Below are 23,662 nucleotides of genomic sequence, written 5' to 3'. Positions count from 1 at the left end.
GATTGGAGCTTGTTCCATGTTTGGAACATGGTTATTTTGTTGGGATATCAGAATATCTCTTATTTAATTAATGCATCTATATACTTGGTAAAGGGTGGAAGGCTCGTCCTTATGCCTGGTGTTTTGTTCCACTCTTGCCGCCCTAGTTTCCGTCATACCGGTGTTATGTTCCCGGATTTTGCGTTCGTTACACGGTTGGGTTATAATGGGAACCCCTTGACAGTTCGCCTTGAATAAAACTCCTCCAGCAATGCCCAACTTTGGTTTTACCATTCGCCACCTAGCCTCTTTTTCCCTTGGGTTCCGCAGACTCAAGGGTCATCTTTATTAACCCCCCCCCCCCCGGGCCAGTGCTCCTCTGAGTGTTGGTCCAAACTAGAGCCCCTTGCAGCGCCACCTCGGGAAACTCGAGGGCTGGTTTTAGTTGTACGGATTGCTTATCCGGTGTGCCCTGAGAACGAGATATGTGCAGCTCCTATCGGGATTTGTCGGCACATTCGGGTGGTGTTGCTGGACTTGTTTTACCATTGTCGAGGATGTCTTGTAACCGGGATGCCAAGTCTGATCGGATTGTCTTGGGAGAAGGAATATCCTTCGTTGACCGTGAGAGCTTGTGATGGACTAAGTTGGGACTCCCCTGCAAGGATTTGAACTTTCGAAAGCCGTGCCCGCGGTTATGGGCAGATGGGAATTTGTTAATGTCCGGTTATAGAAAACTTGAAACTTAACTTAATTAAAATGCATCAGCCGCGTGTGTAGCCGTGATCGTCTCTTCTCGGCGGAGTCCGGGAAGTGAACACAGTGTTGGAGTTATGCTTGACGTAAGTAGTCTTGGATCACTTCTTGATCATAGTTTCTCGACCGTGCTTTGCCTTCTCTTCTCGCTCTCATTTGCGTATGTTAGCCACCATATATGCTAGTCGCTTGCTGCAGCTCCACCTCATACCTATTACCCTACCCATAAGCTTAAATAGTCTTGATCGCGAGGGTGTGAGATTGCTGAGTCCCCGTGACTCACAGATACTTCCAAAACCAGTTTGCAGGTGCCGATGATACCGCTCCAGGTGAATCAACCGAGCTCAAGGAGGAGCTCGATGAAGATCTCATTCATTGTGTTGTTTTCGTTTCAGTGATCAGTAGTGGAGCCCAGTTGGGACGATCGGGGATCGGTGTAGCTTTTGGGGTAGTCTTCTTTTATTTTGGTTCCGTAGTCGGACCATGATTGTATTTGGATGAATGTAATGACTTATTTATGTATTGTGTGAAGTGGCGATTGTAAGCCAACTATGTATCTCTTTCCCTTATGTATTACATGGGTTGTGTGAAGATTACCTCACTTGCGACATTGCTTTCAATGCGGTTATGCCTCTAAGTCGTGCTTCGACACGTGGGAGATATAGCCGCATCGAGGGCGTTACAAGTTGGTAATCAGAGCCTTCCCCGACCTTAGGAGCCCCCTGCTTGATCGAATCGTTGGCGTTGTTGAGTCTAGAAAAATGTTTTGAGTCATTTAGGAATTATATATATCGGAGAGTAGGATTCTTTTTACTCCTTGGTCCCTTCGTTGCTCTGGTGAGGCATCCTGGCGTAGAGTTTTGACTCTTCTCTTCTCAAATTTCACTAAAAAATCTAGGATCATGCGGGTATCTTGGAATCATTCCGATGGTTTTGTGACGAGAACATTGTTCTTGGTGCCTCCTGACATTTAGGGGTTGTGGCAGTGTCCCGGGGACTTGAGCTCCGAGGTGTTGTCGTCACAATTTTATCGTTGCAGTTCTGGAATACCTGAGTTTTGCCGACATCGAAAATCTCTTTTATGCAGTTGTTGGTGAGATAACTTCGACGCCACCTAGTACTGGGGCGGGAGTTCGGGAGTATCACCATAACTCGTATAACGGATGCTTTTCGAAGGTTGAGGTAAATGATTTCCGAAGGTTTCTTGGTTATGTGTTGAAGGATGGATACAGCTGGATGTAGGATTTGCTAGTTTTGGTGATATATTATGCTTCCCCTGTATCCCCAACCCCTGATTGCATAACCGGAAAATTTCGGGAGTTTATAAGTGGGAATTCAAGTAGCTCCTAGGATATCTTTCCGACAGATGTATGATATGAAATTGGGGTTCGACATCTAGTGGTCCGCCTATCCACGGTTGGTTTTACAGTGGTCTCATTGTGTCTTAAAGAGTCCTTGGCTATGCTGACTCGGGGACGCTTCGTATGTCATGTGCACTGCCTTGTACATGATGGTGCTGTACGATCGAGCCCGTGTAGGCCCCACCACGAAAACTTTGGATGAAATTTCTATCATATGTTTGTTCCGGCTTATTCTGCAAGCCAATCCTTTGTTTTGAGTGTTGGTATTCGAGTTGCTTCAATGTCAAGCGTTGATTCCATACTTTTCCCAAATGGTGTTCTCATATTTCTATGTGAATACCAATCCTTCATGATAATCGAGATTGTCATGTCAATCCTTTTCAACCGGTGTGTCTCTCTTCAAGTGGATCCGATCATTTGTCACATCCGCAAGATCGACTCAAGTCTTCTCAATGGCGTTCGTTTCATCCATTCCAAGTCGTCTTTGTTTTCCCCCCCCCCCCCCCTTTTTTTTTTTAGGACTCGGATTTCTTAATCAAGCATCCTTTTATTCTTGTGAAGTCTCTTCATTCTTTTATTTCAATGTTCTACCCGGTGGTTCACATGAAGATGCTCTTCTAGTTCGTCATTCCTCATTCCTTTTTCTTCTCCAGTGGATTCAATTCAAGCTTTGTCGATCATATCTTTTCCTCGTTTCAATGCTTTTCTTATGCCGATGCACCTCATAATAATTCACTTCTCGCTATTCATTTGTTCCGGAGTGCTCAAGATATCTCAATAGGCTCGTCTTGTCATTCAAGATCCGTTCAACCTATTTCGAGGATGTTATCTCATTCAGGACTTTTAATTCCACCAGTGCAATCTCTCTTTTCAAGTAATATTTTCGACGGTGTTTCTTTTGAGTGGGCCCTAACCCACAGGTCTTTTTCCAGGATCTTACCTGACTCTTCTAATTTTACCGGAGCTATTCTCAAATCTTTTAAAGTTTGACATAAGAATTAATTATCATCAGTCAAATGTCTTCTCCAAGATCTGTCAAAATCTTTTCATCGTTGGCTCAACCTCTTCGTTTTGATTCTTCCGGAGTGTCTAAATAATTCATGGTGGTGTTTCTCGTCGTCATTCTCGGATTTTGAAGAGCGAAGAAGAGTTTCTCTTTAATCTTGCTCCATTCTCTTCAAGATTCGTGATTCTAGTTTGTTGCCATCCTCTCATAATTATTTTCGATTGTGGGAATTCTTTTCACCTATCCAGAGCAATTCAAGAGTCTTCTCAGTTTGTTATCCGGAGTCCATCAATTCAGGTTTATTCATTCTCAGCTGTCAGTTATCATTCTACAATCTTACCGGTGCATCGTTCAAGTGATCTCTAATCAATTCGTGATCCCTTCGTTCTCATGTATCTAGATTGTCTCAAGTATGTTCGTTCATTTGCTAATTCTTACCGGTGATGCATCCTTTTACTTCATTCATTGTTCAATTCTTACGGTGGTTCGTTCAAGACTTCTCTTCCTTCTTTACCATATCAATTTATTCGTTATTTCAATCCTTCCGGTGGATCGTTGAAGACCTTCTTAAGTTTATGCTATATCACTCTTAATCCTTTCTACGAGAATAAGTAGTGTACCAAATCCATTTTGTTATCAATTTATTTGATGAAGGATAAGCATAATGTAATTCTTATTCTTGTTTCATCCAATTGATTAATTCCTTATTCCGGAGGTTCATTAAAATTCTTGATCTCAATTATTCATCTTTTCTTTTTCCGGAGTTCCAACCTCTTTCAATTATATCACCACGGAGAATCATTTAAATTGGTACAAGGATTCACCTTGTGTTTTCAACTTCTATTTCCTTCCGTTTGATCATTCTTTTGTTTACCGGAGTTCTTCATGAAGGTTCTACATGATGGTTCATCAATGATTTAATTCCTTCTCAAAGTGTTCATCAACATTCTTTTCAGAGGAGCTCAAGTTTTCTCCTTCTTGCAATTCGGAGTGCAATTCTTTCACGCATATATTGTGAGGTGGTGTTATGTCATTCTTGATATTTTCCCTTCGTGCTTCATGATTCACAAGTTATCAAGAACGAGATATTTTAAATCCATCAATCTCTTTCATTTGAGTTATCTTGCTATAGTGTTCACTTAAAGCCTCCCGTTGGGAATGTAGCTCTTTGTGATGATTATATATGACCCAAGTTCATTTCTTGTAAGCGTGCTCTCTCAAGAGGTTGTTTTCTCCTCCGTTCTTTTGATTCCATTCTTACATTTATTCCGGAGGCATTGTGATGTTGCTCTCTTCGACCCATCACCTTGTTTTGTCAAGATCATGTTCATTTCCTTTCATTTACAGTCGGAGTGTTGTCCTATTTATATCATTCTTATTCCTTCTCTATCTTGTTTAACCGGAGTATTGTCGTAATTGATCCTTATCGTTCCTTGTACATATCATTTCTACCGGAGTGCTTGCATGTACTTCTTGTCCATTGCAACCCTTTTCTATGTCTTTCAACCTACAAGGCTCTAGTAATGTTCCTTGTTCCACTTGTTTAACAGAGTGTATGGAACTTTGTTCATCTTCATTGTTTTTCTTTCTTTCAATTTGTTCAACATCTCAAGGTTCTTTGTTTTCACTCGTTTGTCAAAGAAGCAACTTAGTTTTACCTCTTCTCTTTCTCTTCCGTTTTTCCTCCAGTGCCATTCTAGATCTCGGGACGAGATCCTCTCGTAGTGGTGGAGTGTTGTAACGCCCCGAGACCGATGTGCCAGGTGTCTTCCAGTTATTCGTTGTTGTTGTCTTGTCATTGCTTGCGTGTCATGCATGTCATATCATGTCATCATGTGCATTTCATTTGCATACGTGTTCGTCTCATGCATCCGAGCATTTTCCCCGTTGTCCGTTTTGCATTCCGGCGCTCCTATGTCCTCCGGTGCCCCTTTCTACCTCTTTTCGAGTGCGGGTGTTAAACGTTCTCGGATTGGACCGAGACTTGTCATGCGGCCTTGGTTTACTACCGGTAGACCGCCTGTCAAGTTTCGTGCCATTTGGACTTCGTTTGATACTCCAACGGTTAACCAAGGGACCGAAAAGGTCTTGTGTGTGTTGCAGCCCAACACCCCTCCAAAGTGGCCCAAGACCCACCTAAACCTCTCCCATCACCTAGGCCGTTCGATCACGATCGCGTGGCCGCAAACCACACCTCATTTGGACTCTCCTAGCTCCCTCTACCTCTATAAATAGATCCCCTCCCCGAAATTCCGGATCTCCTTCCACCCTAACCCTAGTCTTCATCTACCTCGCACCACCGGACGTGTCTCCGTCACCGCCGGACATGTCCGCTCCTCAGCGCCGCCGCCCGCCGCCAATCCGGCCTCGCCACATGGCACTCCGCCACCGCCCGCCGCCGCGGCCCGCCAGGCCCATCGCGGGCCCGCACGAGCCCGCAGCCGCTGCCGCCTGTCTCCCGCGCCCGAGGCGCCTCGGAGCCGCGCCACCCTCCTCGCCGCCTTCGCTGCCAGGGCGCTGCCTCCGCCGCCTCGCGCCCGGCTCGCCAGCCGGAGCTCGCCGCCGGCCAGCCCCGCGAGCCCCCGCGCCTCCTCGACCACCGCGGTGGCCGGAGCCGCCCCACCGCCGTCGGATCCGGTCGGGAGAGGCTGGATCTGCCTCTCCCTCGCCTCCCCGACGCCTCTTCTTCCTTGCCGGAGCCGCTGCGACCTCTCCGGAGACCTCCGACTGCGTGCCCGCGGAGGAACCCTAGATCTGAAAACGAACTCGGTTGACTTTTCCCCCTCTCCAGTTATTTTTTTGCATACTTTGACGTATCATAACTTCCTCATCGTGGCTCCGATTCGTGCGTGTAGCATATCAAAATATTCATCTTGACGAGTACATCACTTCATCTAATGGAATCATTTTCATTTGAGCTCATCTGGATGCCCGAAATGCTGTTGGAAGAGGGCTATGTGATGATAGTTTCAGATCTGTTTCATCAAATGCACTTTTGTCATTTTTGCCATGATTAATATGTGCATGCTGTGATCCTGAACTCTACATGTGTTTTGAAGAATGCCATGCCATCTTTACAGGGGTGTATGCCATGTATTTTTTGTGATCTTTGTGGTGACTAGCACAAGCATGAAAAATAGCTTACTCAATGATGCTGATTTCAGGGACTTAGAATTTCACTAAGTCCTTGCCCTGTCATTATTTTTATGCCTTATGTTCATATTGTTTTCTAGTGATCCGTGCCTCTTTTGAGCATGATCAGTAAGGATGTTTTGTAGATAATGTTTTGCTATATCCATCCATGTCTTTGTTTGAAATTATGGAGCACCCTAGCTTGAGTCAATCGAGCTCTACTTTTGCTATAAAATGATTCCTGGCAGATTGTTAACATGTTTAGCAATTTTGCCGAGCTTGTTGTTGTTGATCCATGCATACTATGTTGTTGTTCTTGCCATGTCTAGCTTCTATGTCATGTCTATTTGCTGGGTGTATGCTTAGTTTGTCATGCAATGCCTCGTAGTGAGTGCATCGAGCTCGTAAACATGCCTACTTGATATCTGTTTTGCTATGCTCCAGTATTTCACTAAGTCTGAAACCTGATATCTTTTGCACTTTTGCCATGCTTGTTTGAGCTTGTTATTGAATGAATTAGCCGTAGCTCAGTGTTCATATTTTGTCAAGCATCATGAGTGGATCCCTTCCATGTATTTTGTTGTCATGTTGGAGTGCTGTAGCAGGTTGTTCCTGATGCATTTAGATGGTCTCGTGCTGATTATCGCAGACCGGTGCCATATTTGTTTTGCTTGCCATTTCCAAACCGTGCATCCGATTCCGGTGATCTTTATATCGATTTCGACTGACATCAACTCCCCTTTCCTGTGGCACTCTTGAATTTCCAAGTTGAGGCCGGGTTCAATCATTCCTTTCCAAATCATGCATATGCATCACATATCGCATCCCGCATATCATACCATGTTTGCATCATGTTGCTTGAGCATTGCACGTGGTTGATTGTGTTCCTTTTTGTTTGTTGTTCTTGCTTGGGTAGAGCCGGGAGACGAGTACGTGAACGAGGAGCCCGTTGAGTATGCTTACGAGGATCAAGTCAACTCAGAGAACTTTGCAGGCAAGATGACCATACCCTCGAAATCACTTCTATCTTTGCTTGCTAGATGCTCGCTCTTTTGCTATGCCTATGCTACGATACCCACCACTTGCTATATCATACCTAACATATTGTTAAGCCAAGCCTCTAACCCACCTTGTCCTAGCAAACCGTTGTTTGGCTATGTTACCGCTTTGCTCAGCCCCTCTTATAGCGTTGTTAGTTGCAGGTGAAGATTGGAGCTTGTTCCATGTTTGGAACATGGTTATTTTGTTGGGATATCACAATATCTCTTATTTAATTAATGCATCTATATACTTGGTAAAGGGTGGAAGGCTCGGCCTTATGCCTGGTGTTTTGTTCCACTCTTGCCGCCCTAGTTTCCGTCATACCGGTGTTATGTTCCCGGAATTTGCGTTCCTTACACGGTTGGGTTATAATGGGAACCCCTTGACAGTTCGCCTTGAATAAAACTCCTCCAGCAATGCCCAACTTTGGTTTTACCATTCGCCACCTAGCCTCTTTTTCCCTTGGGTTCCGTAGACTCAAGGGTCATCTTTATTAACCCCCCCCCCCGGGTCAGTGCTCCTCTGAGTGTTGGTCCAAACTAGAGCCCCTTGCAGCGCCACCTCGGGGAAACTCGAGGGCTGGTTTTAGTTGTACGGATTGCTTATCCGGTGTGCCCTGATAACGAGATATGTGCAGCTCCTATCGGGATTTGTCGGCACATTCAGGTGGTGTTGCTGGACTTTTTTTTACCATTGTCGAGGATGTCTTGTAACCGGGATGCCGAGTCTGATCGGATTGTCTTGGGAGAAGGAATATCCTTCGTTGACCGTGAGAGCTTGTGATGGGCTAAGTTAGGACTCCCCTGCAGGGATTTGAACTTTCGAAAGTCATGCCTGTGGTTATGGGCAGATGGGAATTTGTTAATGTCCGGTTGTAGAAAACCTGAAACTTAACTTAACTAAAATGCATCAGCCGCGTGTGTAGCCGTGATGGTCTCTTCTCAGCGGAGTCCGGGAAGTGAACACGGTGTTGGAGTTATGCTTGACGTAAGTAGTTTTGGATCACTTCTTGATCATAGTTTCTCGACCGTGCTTTGCCTTCTCTTCTCGCTCTCATTTGCGTATGTTAGCCACCATATATGCTAGTCGCTTGCTGTAGCTCCACCTCATACCTATTACCCTACCCATAAGCTTAAATAGTCTTGATCGCGAGGGTGTGAGATTGCTGAGTCCCTGTGACTCACAGATACTTCCAAAACCAGTTTGCAGGTGCCGATGATACCGCTCCAGGTGAATCAACCGAGCTCAAGGAGGAGCTCGATGAAGATCTCGTTCATTGTGTTGTTTTCGTTTCAGTGATCAGTAGTGGAGCCCAGTTGGGACGATCGGGGATCAGTGTAGCTTTTGGGGTAGTCTTCTTTTATTTTGGTTCCGTAGTCGGACCTTGATTGTATTTGGATGAATGTAATGACTTATTTATGTATTGTGTGAAGTGACGATTGTAAGCCAACTATGTATCTCTTTCCCTTATGTATTACATGGGTTGTGTGAAGATTACCTCACTTGCGAAATTGCTTTCAATGCGGTTATGCCTCTAAATCGTGCTTCGACACGTGGGAGATGTAGCCGCATCGAGGGCATTACATGAGCGCCTTGATAGAGTCTGTCCCGGGCGTGTGGGGTTTCGAATCAACAAAAGCGCCCGTCGGATTGCTTGCATGCTGCGCTTCCGGCTGAGTCTCCTTCAACATAAATTGCGATGTATCATTCTCGGCATGGAGGATACACGATGACGTGTTCGTGTGCGAACCCATATGTGCATCGCGGAGATGAGAATCGAAAGTTCCTCACCTATTTATAACAAACTTTTATATTTGTTCAACACTTTTTTCTTCACTAATTAGCAGCTATTTTTCATTGTTTGCTTGTCCTTTAATTATTTTAGAACACGTCACCTATTTATTTTCATCAATTTCACTATTTGATATGTGTGCCCAACTTAAGTTTAGAAACTTTGTTTGATATTTATTGCGTCCGAGTTGAATACAAACAGGCTGCGAAATGATTTAATGGAACATTTACGCGTGCTCCTAATTTTATTCTAAACCTAGAAGTTGTATATTCTTACTAGAGGGAGCAACGCCTTTTGGTATTAGCACAACTATTAGTATATGATACTACATCTATAACTAAATATAAGATGCTTTTGCAGTTCAACTGAACTGGAAAATGTCTTATATTTAGTTATAGAGATAGTATTAACAATGTGTTTCAAAATGTTTCTAGCAAATTCACCTACCGTTTGTGTTGATACTATTGAACTATAGTGTTCCTTCTATTTAACGCAAATATATTTTTGCTCATATATAAATGTATGTGTTTATATAAATTATGTTTGATGTTGAAACATAGTTTAAGCGTTTACAGTAACTAAATTAAAATCGCTCCAGATCCAAACAAACTAAAAGAGATGGAATCACAATCCTCAAAATTAATTTATGCCGCTTTGACATGTATTATAGCATGTATAAACTGTTTTTAGTACATTTATATATTTTGCTGGAAGGTACTAGAGCATAGCTCTATTTGATATGGTGATATTAAGCATATAGGGGGTACAGTCAAACTTGGTTATAAAAAGATAATTTTATGGGCAGCACAAGGCGCCGGTTGACCAGTGAAAGCCTCGACCGGTCACCTTCTCACAGACGTCTGATTGCAGCGTGCAAAGCCGTCTGATTACACCAAGCACGATGACAATGCCAAGGTTGAGATCCATACTGAGGATTTCCAAGAACCAGATATAGGCATTTTAAAGTGTCAAAAGATATTGTTTAAAGTGCTCAAATTAAAGATCCAACACTACATATGCATCGACGTCATTCATGCAAATTCAACGAGCCCAAGAATGTCAAACTTGGAGTTCATATAAACAAATGGCAACCGTTTTACTAAACAACCGTCTAGAGCAAAAGATGACACTAGGTACGATCATGCACGGTCGTACCAGGCCTAGAAAGCTACAAAATTGCCCAGATCAGACTCGGTTCTTGGTGGAGTTCGACCCCGTTTGTTTCCGCGACTTCCTTGACCACCAAGGGAGGTATTGAGATTGGATTTGGCTCATCTATAGCCCTCGGATCAAAGTCGAGGAGCTATATCAACGGGGGAGACTTGTGGAGGCCTCCTATATATACACCGCCAACCCTAGCCACCGGCATATACACGGCCTCCATCTCCATTGTTGTTCCAAGATCACATCCATAGAAGAAGGGACAAGACAAGAACAAGGAAATGGAGGTTCCACCACCGCACTGCAGCGGCCTTTGGGCGCGTGCCATCTCCACTGATGTAATCTCCATTGGCACCGCCTTGACTTCCCCTTCACCGACTCGGTGTCAGCTTGTATCACACCTCTCCCTTCTATGTTTACCCCTTTCATGTTTGAGTAGCTGCATTAGTTCTCGAGGATATGGTTGAACCCTTGCATGATTTGAACTTAATGTCTATGAGCGATCCAGTCATCCTCTTTTTATGTGTTGCGTTGATTTTCTCATGGTGTTGTGAATGTTGATCACTCAACATTAGTCATTCTGGATTTGAGGGAATTGCTATTGGTGTGACGGTTGGTTTTCGGAGGTTTGTGGTGACGATACTTATGTCCCCCATTCCCTGATCATTGCAATAGAGTAACGAAGAACCCTAAAGCTTATGCCGTGTTCAATGGAAAACCCTTTATCACCGTTGCGAAAACCGGCGCGGGGAAACAACGGTAGTAACACGCGTGATACGTGGTTGCTGTATGTATACACATATTTTTACTTGCCTCCGTCCACACATAATCTTATTCAAGTGGATTAGCAATACGAATCTAGAACTATACTTTCAGATATGTTGTGCGTATCCATACTTGCTTGTGGCGATGACTCTTGAACCCTCGAAACGATTTACTATTCAAACACCGCTCCACTTAGTTTAGTCTCTTTTTATTTTCTGTTTTACCTTTCTGTTCGTAGCTTACATAAACGCTCTTTATTTGTTTTCCCTGGCAACCGACTGAGGCAGACTATTTTCAAACTCTCCTTTGGATGCGTATGAAACTGCGTACGGAGTATTTGCTCTTCCAAAGCAGGATATCAACACTACGAGATCAGTAGCTACTGCAAGCCTGGTTACGAGTGCAAGCACAACGTAACATACTGGCAAAACAGTCCGTTCTACTTCCTCCGTCTCACAATACATGCCTTCTATTTGTCAAAATATAGATGTATCTAGACATGTTTTAGTATAGATACATCCATTTTTAAACAAATGAAAGTCAAGTATTTTGGAACGGAGGGAGTATGTGTTTGGTCTTGGATCAGCAAGCTACATCAACGGTGTCAAGTTCTCTAGGCCCAGAGGAATGAAGAACTACGCAGATTGGGTTCAGAAGCTGGAACACGGGACCTGGTGCCATGAGTCCAGCATATCTGAGACGAAGGATATGGCAATGGAGAACGGCCTGGGGGCGTGGTTTCGGTAAATCTTTTGGAGAAGATCTGACGCGGTATTTGTTTGATACGTTTAGGCCTTTTGTTAAAAAAAAATTGTTCAATTGTTCAGCCGGCACGTGTCAGTGCGTGTGCCAGACACCTGGCCGGTGCTTCTGAATTTAAATTTAAAGGGGCGCTGTGCCTGTCAGTTGAGTTCGCACCTCGTGGCAGGTACACTATATTACCTGCAGAGTATTTTGCTTTTACAAGGCTTTGTTATTGATAACGTAGGCATTGTTTAATGACCCTTGTTTAATTGGTGCGGAATCTGGACACTGAACTTGGACTGCTGCAGCCACACCGATCGAGTTTCAGTTCGCAAAGATGGCCAAACTTATACCGATGGAGCTTCAGTTCACAAAGATGACCAAATTTTCTGGAAATCCAATTAGCAACTTGGTTAGCCTGACCAAAACGGGGCCTCCTCGGAGAACTGGAGAAGTTACAGGTTCCTCGACAATCAATGAATGACAAGTGGAGCCGCACTGTTCCAAGCCTCTATTGGTCCCGCGCAAGCTTCAAATGAATCCATTTCAGCAATCACCCCGTGACATCCGACTAGGTAAGCTTCAGTGGCCTGAAAACAAATAGAAATACAGTGCACGACGAGCAGTACCCTATGCTCGCGGTGGAACAACAAAGACGCTGGTCGCCGTGTCCCACGGTCGGGACTTCCTCAACACCGTCTGCGACGACACCATACATTTGCACGACGAGAACCTGCACCTCTACTGTGGCAACCTCCATGATTTTGAGAGCGGGTACAAGCAGAGGAGGAAGGGGGCGCACAAAAAAGGCGAGGTGTACGAGTAGCAGATACAAGCAGAGAGGGAAACCTGGAGCGCTGTCGAAGGCCAACAAAGAAGCTGCCAAAGAGCGGGGCACTGCTCCTCTAGATCGACATCGGGTTCAGCTACGCGGACTCCAAGACATCAACATGGGAGCACGCGTTGCCATCATTGGGCCCAACGAAACAAGGAGGAAGCTGAGAGGAATAGCCAGTCGATCTATATAAAGTTGCCATGTCATCTATAATATTTCACTATAGTCAATCCTATAGTAAGGTAGGCTATAAAGTTGACTATTAAAAATGGCATCTCTCTAATTTTATAAAAATACAATGAGTATGATTATAAAAGGTTGTATGAACTACAAAAATGAAAAATGCCAAGCTAAAAAACTTTAAAACTGCCATCCTCGGGATAAAAATGTCAGGAACAAAAAAGACTGCGCTCTCTTAATAAGCAAAAAAAAGGAAAAAATTGCCATCTCTTAATAAACAAAAGAAAGGAAAAACATGCCATGATAAAAAAGTACCATCTCTTAATGAGCAAAAATGCCATCTCTTAAAAAATAAAAATGGCATCTCTTAATAATTAAAAATGTTATCTCTTAAAAAATAAAAACGACATCTCTTAATAATTAAAATGTCATCTCTTAATAAATAAAAATGTTATCTCTTAATAATTAAAATGTCATTTCTTAATAAATAAAAATGCCATCTCTTAATGAATAAAAATGCAATCTAAAAACCAGAAAATGTCATCTCTTAATATAAAAAATGACATGTCTTAAATGTAAGAAATGCCATCTCTCAATGAACAAAAAATGCCATCTCTTAATATAAAAAATTCCATCTCTTAAATATAAAAAATGCCATCTCTTAAATATAAAAAATGTCAGCTCTTAATGAACAAAAAATGTCACCTCTTAATATAAAAAATGCCATCTCTTAAATATAAAAAATTCCATTTCTTAATGAACCAAAAATGCCATCTAAAAACAAAAAAATCTTATCTAAATATAAAAAATGACATATATTAAATATAAAAATGTCATCTCTTCATATTAAATGCCATGTTACTAATAATGTTTTTAAAAATGCCATCTCCTATTGAACAAAAAATGACATTTAAAAACAAAAAATAAATCTCCTAATATAAAAATGCCATCTCTTAAATATAAAAATGTTATCTCTTAATATTAAATGCCATGTTACTAATATCTTTTAAAATGCCATCTGTTGAACAAAAAATAACATCTAAAAACAAAAAATGTCATCTCCTAATATAAAAATCCATCTCTTAAATATAAAAATGCCATCTAGTAATATTAAATGCCATGTTACTAATATTTTTTAAAAAATTCCATCTCTTAATGAACAAAAAATGACATCTAAAAACAAAAAATGGCATCTCCTAATATAAAAATGCTATCTCTTAAACATAAAAATGCCATCTCTTAATATGAAAATGCCATCTCTCAATATTAAAAATGCCATCTCTTAATATTAAAATGCCATGTTACTAATATATTTTTAAATGTTATGCTCTTATTAGAAAATGTCATGTAAAACATGGAAAAAATGTCATCCTACATATAATAGTTTTTTGCCATTAATTCACTAGTGGAACACTGCTAAGGAACGCCACTAACAGTTTTAGTAACTTAGAAATGCCACTAAGGCCCTGTTTGTTTGGGATGCAGCTTTGAAAAATCAAGCCGTAAAATTGCTATGCTCGCCAAGCTGTTGTGCCGAGGAAGCTGTTGCGGAGAAAGTTAGTTGTTTGGCGATGCAGCTGTGGAAATGACTGTGAGCTGGTGAAAATGCCCTGCATTAGGAGGAGGGGGCGAAATGGGAGATAGGTTGTCGATGCGGTGGCCGTTATGACATAATTACGGCCAAACACCAAGGACAAGGTGACAAGGAAACATGTTTGGCTGTGAAGTACGTCAAGATGTGCTTTGGGCTGTTACGCTAAAGTTAGCATGAGTCAGCTTTGGGTTGTGATTCAACAACTGCTTTAAAATAGTTGTGTGTTTCCGTTTCAAATTTTCCCTGTCCGAAGCTGTCTCCCAAAGCTGAAAGCCTGAAACAAACAAGGCCTATGAGTGGCACACTGCGGCATCACGCGTCCAGACATCTCACTGATGGTCAACAAGATATATTTTAGACAATTTAAAGAAAACGTTAAGCCACCACTTAGTGGTTCCCTCTTTTTGAAAAAAAAATGGCTCACACTTATCTAACAAATCCGATCTAGATTTGTGTTAAAAAAAAGCATGGATCTAGATTCAGGCTCAAAAAGAAGAAGAAAAACCTTGGATCCAGATCAAGTGGCGGTCCACCTGGCCCTCTGTTCATCCTCCAGATCAAGCTACAAGTGTCGAAAAGTACACCGGCCGAGCAAGTCAGAGCGTTGCACCAGCAGTTGGTCAAGTCAGGTGCTCGTACCGACACACGGACGCCACATGTGCCTACTACGAGCCGATAAATTATAGGAGTGGCCGACGTGGTCGATTGGTGAACTAGCTCCAAAGTCCACATGGCCGTGGAGCATATCGATCGTGTCCGGTCTCATCAGATGACTGGTGTTTATCCCATGTTCATGTTAATTTCCTGGCAGTTTCTCTCGTCGACGTTGGTGAAATTTTTAACAAGTATGATAAATGGCTAGCTGGGTCGAAATCGAGAGCCTCATGTGGAATTTTTCGGCCTGTTTCCGGTCAGTCCTTCAATCGGCACTTGTGCATCTAATCACCGAAGCCTTAGTCAGCGTTTTTTTTAGAAAACTTTCGATTTATTTATCTTCAATCACAACAATACCAAAAATAATAAAAATTGCATCCCGTTTCGTAGACCACCTATCGACGATTACAAGCACAAAAGCGAGCCGATTTACTCTTCTTCTTTTTTTGCACACAAGACTGTCCATGTTGGTTTGGTTCGGACTTGAGCCAAGGACATCTCTAACCGATCCCCAATAAAGTGTCAGAGAAGGATAAATCAAATTTTAATTCTCTAACCAGGAATTAACTGAACGTCAAAAACTGTTAGTAGATTGACCATTTGCGAGGGCCGTGACTTTTAAATATACTCGACTAACCGCTAGCTGAGTAACAGTTCCCCACCCTCATTTCACCTCCTCTTCCATACGCCCACTTGGTTTTCATGTCCCTCGGTCGTGGTTACGACAGCCGAACGTGCCGGAGGTGGAAATGACTTCTTCTTCTTCTTCTTCTTCTTCTTCTTCTTCTTCTTCTTCTTCTTCTTCTTCTTCTTCTTCTTCCCTGTCATCGTCGTCGTCTTGGTGAGGGCCTTCCCTTCCTTCGGCCGGACCAAGCGGAGGGCGGGCGGTCTTCATGCGGCTGTCGTGGCCTTGTCGCCGGCCATTGTTGACGGCTCGGCGACCCACACCACTTTTTGGTCCCGAGACACATCCTTCGTGCGGCCGGCGATGCGTTGGTCAATTCGAGCTGGGGTTACGGAGGTGTCCTACAGATCCATTCCCACCGGAATCGGGGCCTGCAGTGGTAGCAGCAAAGTGGATGGCGGTGACAAGAAGAGAAGGCAACGACGAGAGGGAGTTGTTTGGGGGGAGAAATTTTCATGAGAAGTGAGATTCTTCGCTTAAGAATGAAAAGGAGAAGCCATTTTTTTACTTAATTCCTCAAAAAATTGTGTTAGACAAATAAGGATCAATGGGGGCCTGTTTCTCCCGTAAAAAAAAAAAAGATGATAAGAGATCAGTTAGAGATGCTCTAGCATCGTTGATTCCCCTAGTTCAACAAAAAGAAGAATGTGTGAAGACTGGAGTCACACAAAACTGTGCGAGCACCAGATTTAAAACGGACCGGCGCCATGGACGGATTATCTTCACGCTCACAACATACGCACATGGTGTTGAATGATATACGTTCTGTATGTAACAAAAACACCAGTACCGAGAGATAACGGCGCACGACGTGTTGCCCGGTCGATCGCACCAAAACTTTGACCTCCCCTTATACATACAAATAATAATAATATAAATCAGTTCATCATAGGTCAACCATTTCCATTCCAGTGAAGCCAAACGCGCATTCCTGCTGGCTCAGACCACGGTTGGCATAGGCGTCAAGCGACCACCGTCGAAAAGTACACCGGCCGGTCGAGTGATCCACCAGCAACCCGGTGCACGCACGGACGCCACATGTGCATACCACAAGCCTGTAAAATAAGGGAGTGGCCGACGTGATCCATCCATCGGTGAGCTCGATCCAACAAGGTCCACACGGCCGTGGAGCATATCGATCGTGTCAGCAGACCGGTGTTTATCCCATGTTCGTGTTAATTTCCTGGCAGTTTCCCTCGTCGACGCTGCCGACTTTCTTAACCAGAGAATGATACAGTATCTAGCTGGATCGAGATCAAGGGCCTCATGTGGAAATTTTCGCCCCGTTTCCCGGGTCAATCGTTCAACTGGCACTTGCATTTAATCACCCAAGGCTTAGTCAGTGTTACTGACCTCGTTATCTTTTCCTTTCCTTTTGCAAACAATACTGTCCCTGTCGGCTTGGTTCAGACCAGAGCATAGTCTTCGTTTCTCCGCAGTTGATAATGTATAGAGTGAGGGTATCTCCAGCCGCGCCTTCAAGAAGTCCCCTCAAACGTTTTTTCGTCCGCCGACGTTAAAAAATTGGCCCAGTCGTGCCTCCAAGAGCCCAGTTTTCGCCGGTTCGAGCCGAAATTGGCGCCGGCGGACCCAACCCGAACCCGGCGCGCTGAGGGTCGCTCGGGGGCGCCGGGCGAATCGTTTTTGGCACGAAGAGCCGCGGGCCCGCCGCGTCAGCGACTCTACTCTTTTCTCGCCCCTTCGTTGTCCTCATCGCCTCGTTTTCCGTGGCGAATCAATGCCAAAGATGCCGCGTCGGTCAGCCTCCATTGATGCCTCACAGGCGGCGCAGTGAAGGCTGGGTGACGCGTCCCTTGGCCGCCACGCAATCACGCCACCGTAACGCGCCGGCCAAGCCTACCACGCGGCGTCTCCGCCTATAAAAGCCGACTGCAAGCGCGCCGGAGAGACTCACCCCGATCATCCACCGACGACGCGCTCATTTCTTCCCCTTTCCTCCTCTCGCCGTCACCAGTTGAGAAAGCATGACCGAGCGTTTCCTAGGCGACGGCGCGGCGGCAAACGGATTCGGGCGCCGTCATCTGCACGAGGACGAGGCTCGCCTCCTTTTCGAGTCCGAGTACCCGGTCCCGCCGGACATGCGGGTGCCCGGGGCGTGGAGGATCAGCGCCGGCGGCGTGCCGGTGCCCCCGGTACCCACCGGCGCGGCACGGCGTGCGGAGATCGCACGCATCCGCTCGCCCCGACCGCGTGCGGCGAGGGAGGGGCCCCGGTACGTCCCCGACAGCCCAATCTGGGAGCCGTACTTCCGTCGCCGGCACGGCGAGCAGCTCGAGGCCACCAACGGCGTCGTGCCCTCCGGCAGGTTCAACGCCGCCGGCCGGCGTCGGTGGTGGGGCGTGCCCGGGCGCACGTTGGAGTCCGTCCTCGAGTACATCGAGGGCGGCAACACGTCGCGCCTCGAGTACCCCGCTCCCTCGTCCTTCTCACGCCGCCGGGGAAGCTCCTGGACGCCGAGGCGCATGGAGACCGGGGTGTCCTCCTCCTCGTCCGGCGGCTCTCCCTGCCTCCACCTCCGCCCCGTCAAGCCGGAGCCCCAGGACACGTCTGTCAGCGCGCGTACCCGCAGCTCCGGCACCCTCGTCGAGCCCAAGGTGGAGTCTAGCCTCCCCTGGAGTACGAGGAGATAGCCCGGCGCGGCTTCTCCGACGAGGACGCCATGCAGTGGTCGCGCGACGACTACCTGCGCGAGGAGATGATCTGGCAGCGCCGGGCCCTGGAGGAGATCGCCGCCCGCAAACGTGGGCGCGAGGACGAGGACGGTGTCGTCGTCTTCGATAGCGACGACGACGATGCCCTCGGACCGTCCAACCCGCCGCGCCAACCGGGGGAAGGATGCAGCAGGGACGGCGGAGGCGACGACGACAACGGTGGTGACTACACGCGGTTCTACAGCCTCCTCGGCATGTAGAACCGTGTGGGCGGGCGGCGAGGAAGACGGCGGGGTAGCCCGCGATAGATTTTTTTTTAAAATATGTTTAAATTTAAACGAACTCGCCCGTGTTTGCGTTGTGTTTGCGTCGAATTTAAACATTTTAAAAACCCGTATGAGGCCGTGATTGAAGGGCATCACGCTTCCAATGCGCGGTTTAGCGCTGATGCGTCCCTAAAGGGCGATTTTTTGCCCCTCCTAAGGTCAACGGCTGGAGATGCCCTGAGTGGTACGTTGTACATGGCGGAGGATTTTGGTTAGAACAATCTTCGCAAGGATTAGCTTTATACTACCTGTATACATTGTTTAATGAGCCTGGAGTCTGAACAATGAACCTGGCTTGCTAGCTGCAGTCGTCAACGCTGGGAGTCCCCTTGCGAAAAGATTGAGAAATTTACAGGGGTAGAGTTTCAGTTCATGTCGGTAGGTGAATTACCCACTGTGATTGTTTTATACTGCTACACGAGTGGAGTTTGCGCAAGAAAGATGGAATAGTTTGCGAGTAGCACATGTACTGCTAGCTAGGCTAACCATGATTCTCTTACTACTTAGCAGTACAATCAGATCAATAACAGCAACGGAAAACATCTTAACTTGCCCGCTGCTGCCCCTAGTTCTGCGTGTCTACATCAGCAGCCACGGACCAGACCAAATCTATTACCTGCTCCGCAGGCTAAGGCCTCTTTTGATTCATAGGATAAGATTATCATAGAAATAGAAATTTTGTAGGAAATGAGATGACATATATCTCAAATCCTATGAGTAGGAATAGGAAACAAGATGGCATTTGGTTGACACCAAATGAATTTTTCCATTGAGTCTAGACTCTTTTTTATTTTCCTATAAAATGTGGAGGATAGGAACCAATCTTATGTAGGAATAGGAATCCATTCCTATGAACAAAAGAGCTCTAAAGGAAAAAATCCTATAAGAATCCTGTCTTCTATAATTTTTATGAAATTCCTTTAAATCAAAGGAGGCCTAAATGGTTAAATGGAAGCACGGCGCTGGACATCGGGAGCACGTTTAAGGCGTGCGGAAATGACTGTCACATGTTTGAATATTGACAAGCCAAACCCAGCCCAAGAAAACGACATCCAACAAAAAGACATGCAATATCTTGAGCTCCTCTACTCACTCATTCTTCAGTCCAGGACTACTAAAGAAGAAGAAAACAAGGCAAGACCCAACAACGATTCGTCGCTTTCTCACTGGAAGACACAACAAGTAATCTGAATGATTTACCTGAACAAATGCTTTTGAAATCAACCCACCCTAATAATCTCAAGGATTTACCTAAACAAGTACTACGTACTTCCAAAACCAACCCAGCCCTATGTTTCTAGTGGGATAATCATAATCGCTAATCGCTATATTTGGCGCCGCTGACGCCCTTAGATGTGCAAAGACAACAAAAAGAATGTGTAAAGACTGGCTAGAGTCATACAAAAACCCATGCAAGCGCCGGATTTAGGAAATACAGTTTGTAGTTCTTGGCTGTTGGGTCTGAATCTGAAGCCAGAAAAGGTGTCGTTGACAGCCTGAAATAGACGGGCGCCCACGGATAAAAGCCGCGGCCACCCACGACGCGGCCGGGGCGACACCATTTTTCCATCGAACATTCCGACCCACCCACACCCAGCCAGCAGGGGAGCTCCGTCCCCACCACGCCGCACGCGCATCGCAGATCACCACCGCGCGCGCGGGCCGACCGACGACCCGACCCCATCATCCACACCCTCGCACGCGCCCCGCGGCGGGAGGAGACACCCACCTCCCTCCCGCTGACTTGCCTTCGCCGTCACCTTCCTCCGCACGCGTTTCCAATCCAAGCTAGCTAGCCACCGCCGAGGCGACCCGCGGTAGCTATATAAAGCCGCGGCGTCGCCGGCAAGCTGCAAACCCAAACCAACCACCGCAAACATCCATCGCGTTCCCGGCCACTTCAACAACCTGCTTTGCTTCCGCGGCGCGATCTTGTTTTAGCTCGGCCTCCATCCCCGCTTGGCTCCTTGCGCAACAGCTTCTTCTGGTGTGGTGTGCGAGCGCGCGCGGTTCTTGGAGGAGCTTCTGTCGGCGGCGCGCGAGCGGGCATGGGGAACTACCTGTCGTGCACGCTGGCCAAGACGCCGGGCGGGAAGGGCGCGCGGGTGATCCTCCCCGACGGCGCGGTGCGGCGGGTGTCGCTGCCGGCCACGGCGGCGGAGCTGATGATGGACGCGCCGGGCCACTTCGTGGCCGAGACGCGCCACGCGCGCGTCGGCACCCGCCTCGAGGCGCTCCACGCCGACGAGGACCTCGAGATGGGCGTCGTCTACGCCACCTTCCCCATGAACCGCATCGGCACGAAGCTGGCCGCAGCCGACATGGCCCGCCTCGCCGCCGCGGCCACGCGGGAGGCCCGCCGCTCCGCCAAGGTGTCCTCCGTCGGGGCCGCGGCGGCGACGGCGGCTGCACCAGAGCCGGCCGTCACCTTCGTGCCGGCCGCGGAGGAGGCGCCGTCGCCGAGGGCGCGGCTGGACGAGATGGTGGACGACGCGGTGGCCGCGGAGATCGACGTGCTCAAGCACCGGCTCAGCAGCGCGCGCTCCAGGCGGCCCAACCTCGAGACCATCCACGAGGAGAATCACCTCCTGTGCAGACGCTGAAATATACTTACTAGCAGCTCATTTTTCTTCTTCTTCTTTGTTCTCGAATTTTTTGACATCAAGTTCAACAGAAGTTGGAAAGGATATATGTGGTGAAAACCAAGGAATTGATTGTACAGTCTGACTTTGTGGAAGAATTCAAAACGTATACATATGTGGATCAGGTCAGCTTTGCCATTTGTTTGTTCATCCCTGTTCCTACAAAAACATGTTAAAATTCGAAATGGCAAACATCTCCTGGGAAAGGGGGAAATAATTCACCTTTGAATTTTGGGCCAATATCATTGTCCTATTGTTTCTTTCCAAAAGAAATAGTACAAGGATATTACCTTTTTTTTGAACATCAGTACAGACACAAGCGCTCATATACACACGCATACACTCATTCCTATGAACGCACACACGTATACCTTACCCCTATGAGCACCTCCGAAAAACTGAGCCGGCATATCATCTTGAGATTTAATTATACTAGTATTACTTTTACCAGATCAATTGAAACATATACTTCTACGTATCAGAAGTCAAAGATAGGAAATTTTGGCGTACACGTTTTAGAATGTTTTGTACGCAAGGATACTAGGTCATATCACTAGACAAGGTTAACAATTTTCTTTTTCAAAATCTCCATGTTTCAACCTTTTGTTTTCAAGAAGATGCACGAGATTTGCGAGTCATTTGTATTAAGAAGAAGAAGATTTGACACTGTATAAGGAACTGCCATGGCGATCCAAAGAAATGTTTGAGATATTGATTTGAAGATGGCAGAGTATTAAGTATTTGTATTAATTTTGTTTGTGGTCATCTAAAAGCACATGGAGATGATTTTTATTTCTGCCACGTAGGATAATTCTCGATGTGCACGGAGAATCAAACAAACTCTTCATTAAGAGTCACACTCTCGTTAAGGAGTCAACCTTGTTGCCTTTGTACATTGACCTATTTAATGCTAGCTCGTCGTTTAGAATCAGTCCCGCATTGGAAAGTGTCGTATACTAGCTAATATCATGCATATGATATTAATGTATGATACTATACATAGTGCATAGTAGGCTGATCATAGTGGGTTGTATCTAAGTTTGGCTCGCTGGGCCAAAACCACTTTACCCCCATCGTCAAGTTATCTGGTGGTTAGAGCATCACTAAATGATAGGTTGGTATTATAGATGACCTTATTTATTGTCATGCATGACACATAGTACCACACCATCTAATCTGATACGGTATCATACCATGATACTCAGTTCTCTTTTTCTTTATTTAACTGTAGGCCACATCATCTAAACTGTTAATAGCTTTTTTCCGTGTAGAATCAGTTTAAAATGCACCCTATTGCATAAACTATTTTACTATTGACTCTAAATTACGTGGAGTGAACATAAAAGAACTGTTTTGACTACCCATCGGTGGAGATGAACAATTTTTCTTGCAGTAAAAATGGACTATGACTCTACACATTTGCTCATAAAACATATATATTTAACCAAACATTTCAGTATAAACAGAGAAAACCTAGATACGTATTCTATTTTAGTACAGCTTGGCTATGACAACACCGATCGTCGGTCACAAGGTAAATACGAAAAGGACATTCTTGAAAAACAATGTGAAAAGCACAATAAACAGCCAGCAGGAACTAGAACTCCTATCTTGTTTGGCATCACCCTTGATGCGGGGTAGAAAGAAAAGCACATAGCCGATTGTGAATCGATTCTACCGCCGACTGATGTTTCCCTTTTCTTCAGATCCAAAAAATAGAGCTGGCCGGGGGGAGTAAAAGAGAAAGCAATCACTGTCGAATCCCCTCGGTGACAGGCAAATGGTTAAGTTAATCTGATGATAGGAGTATTGCTTTGCAGACAAGACACATAATTATGTTGCCCCTCGAAACAGGGTAAAGATGGTGAGTGAATTGATTGACGAACGCAAAGGAAAAGTGTCGTTTAACAGGTTAACTTGTTGAAGCAAAAGCCAATACTTGCAACACATGAAAAGAAAACTTTTCTTATCAAACGAATGTTTCACTTGGAACGTACGTACTACTTTCAGAGCCGAAGAAAAGCATTCTTCCCCGACAGGAACCTTTTTTTTTAGAATCCCCCGCCGGGAACTAGTTGTGCACAGTGCACACACACACTAATCGTGCTACTTTTTTTTTTATCACTTTCCTTTTTTTTAGGGAGGCGGGCTCGCGCGCGGCCTCTAACAAATGGCAAAGTGTCACGGGCTCATGGCCCATTAACAACTGGGCCAGAGGGCTATCTAATCCAGTACCATGTTTGTTCTAAAAAAAAAGGTCTAGACCAGTACCACACCACCGTGTGCGATAAGCCTGCCCAAACTTTGACAACGGATTCCATTTGTTACGCTGAGGAA

General features: G+C 45.5%; 1 protein-coding gene across 1 annotated transcript; it reads left to right on the top strand.

Moving 5' to 3' along the window:
• Positions 1 to 20,256: 20,256 nt before the first annotated feature.
• Positions 20,257 to 21,449, top strand: LOC125538346. Its single transcript, XM_048701606.1, has one exon. It carries the CDS (start codon positions 20,732 to 20,734, stop codon positions 21,284 to 21,286), a length of 555 nt encoding a protein of 184 aa, XP_048557563.1. The 5' UTR covers positions 20,257 to 20,731; the 3' UTR covers positions 21,287 to 21,449.
• The last annotated feature ends 2,213 nt before the right edge of the window (positions 21,450 to 23,662 follow it).

Source organism: Triticum urartu, chromosome 1, assembly GCF_003073215.2.
Source record: "Triticum urartu cultivar G1812 chromosome 1, Tu2.1, whole genome shotgun sequence".
Taxonomy (NCBI): Eukaryota; Viridiplantae; Streptophyta; class Magnoliopsida; order Poales; family Poaceae; genus Triticum; species Triticum urartu.
Note: the sequence above shows the minus strand (reverse complement) of the source record. Positions and strands in the feature narration are given on the sequence as shown.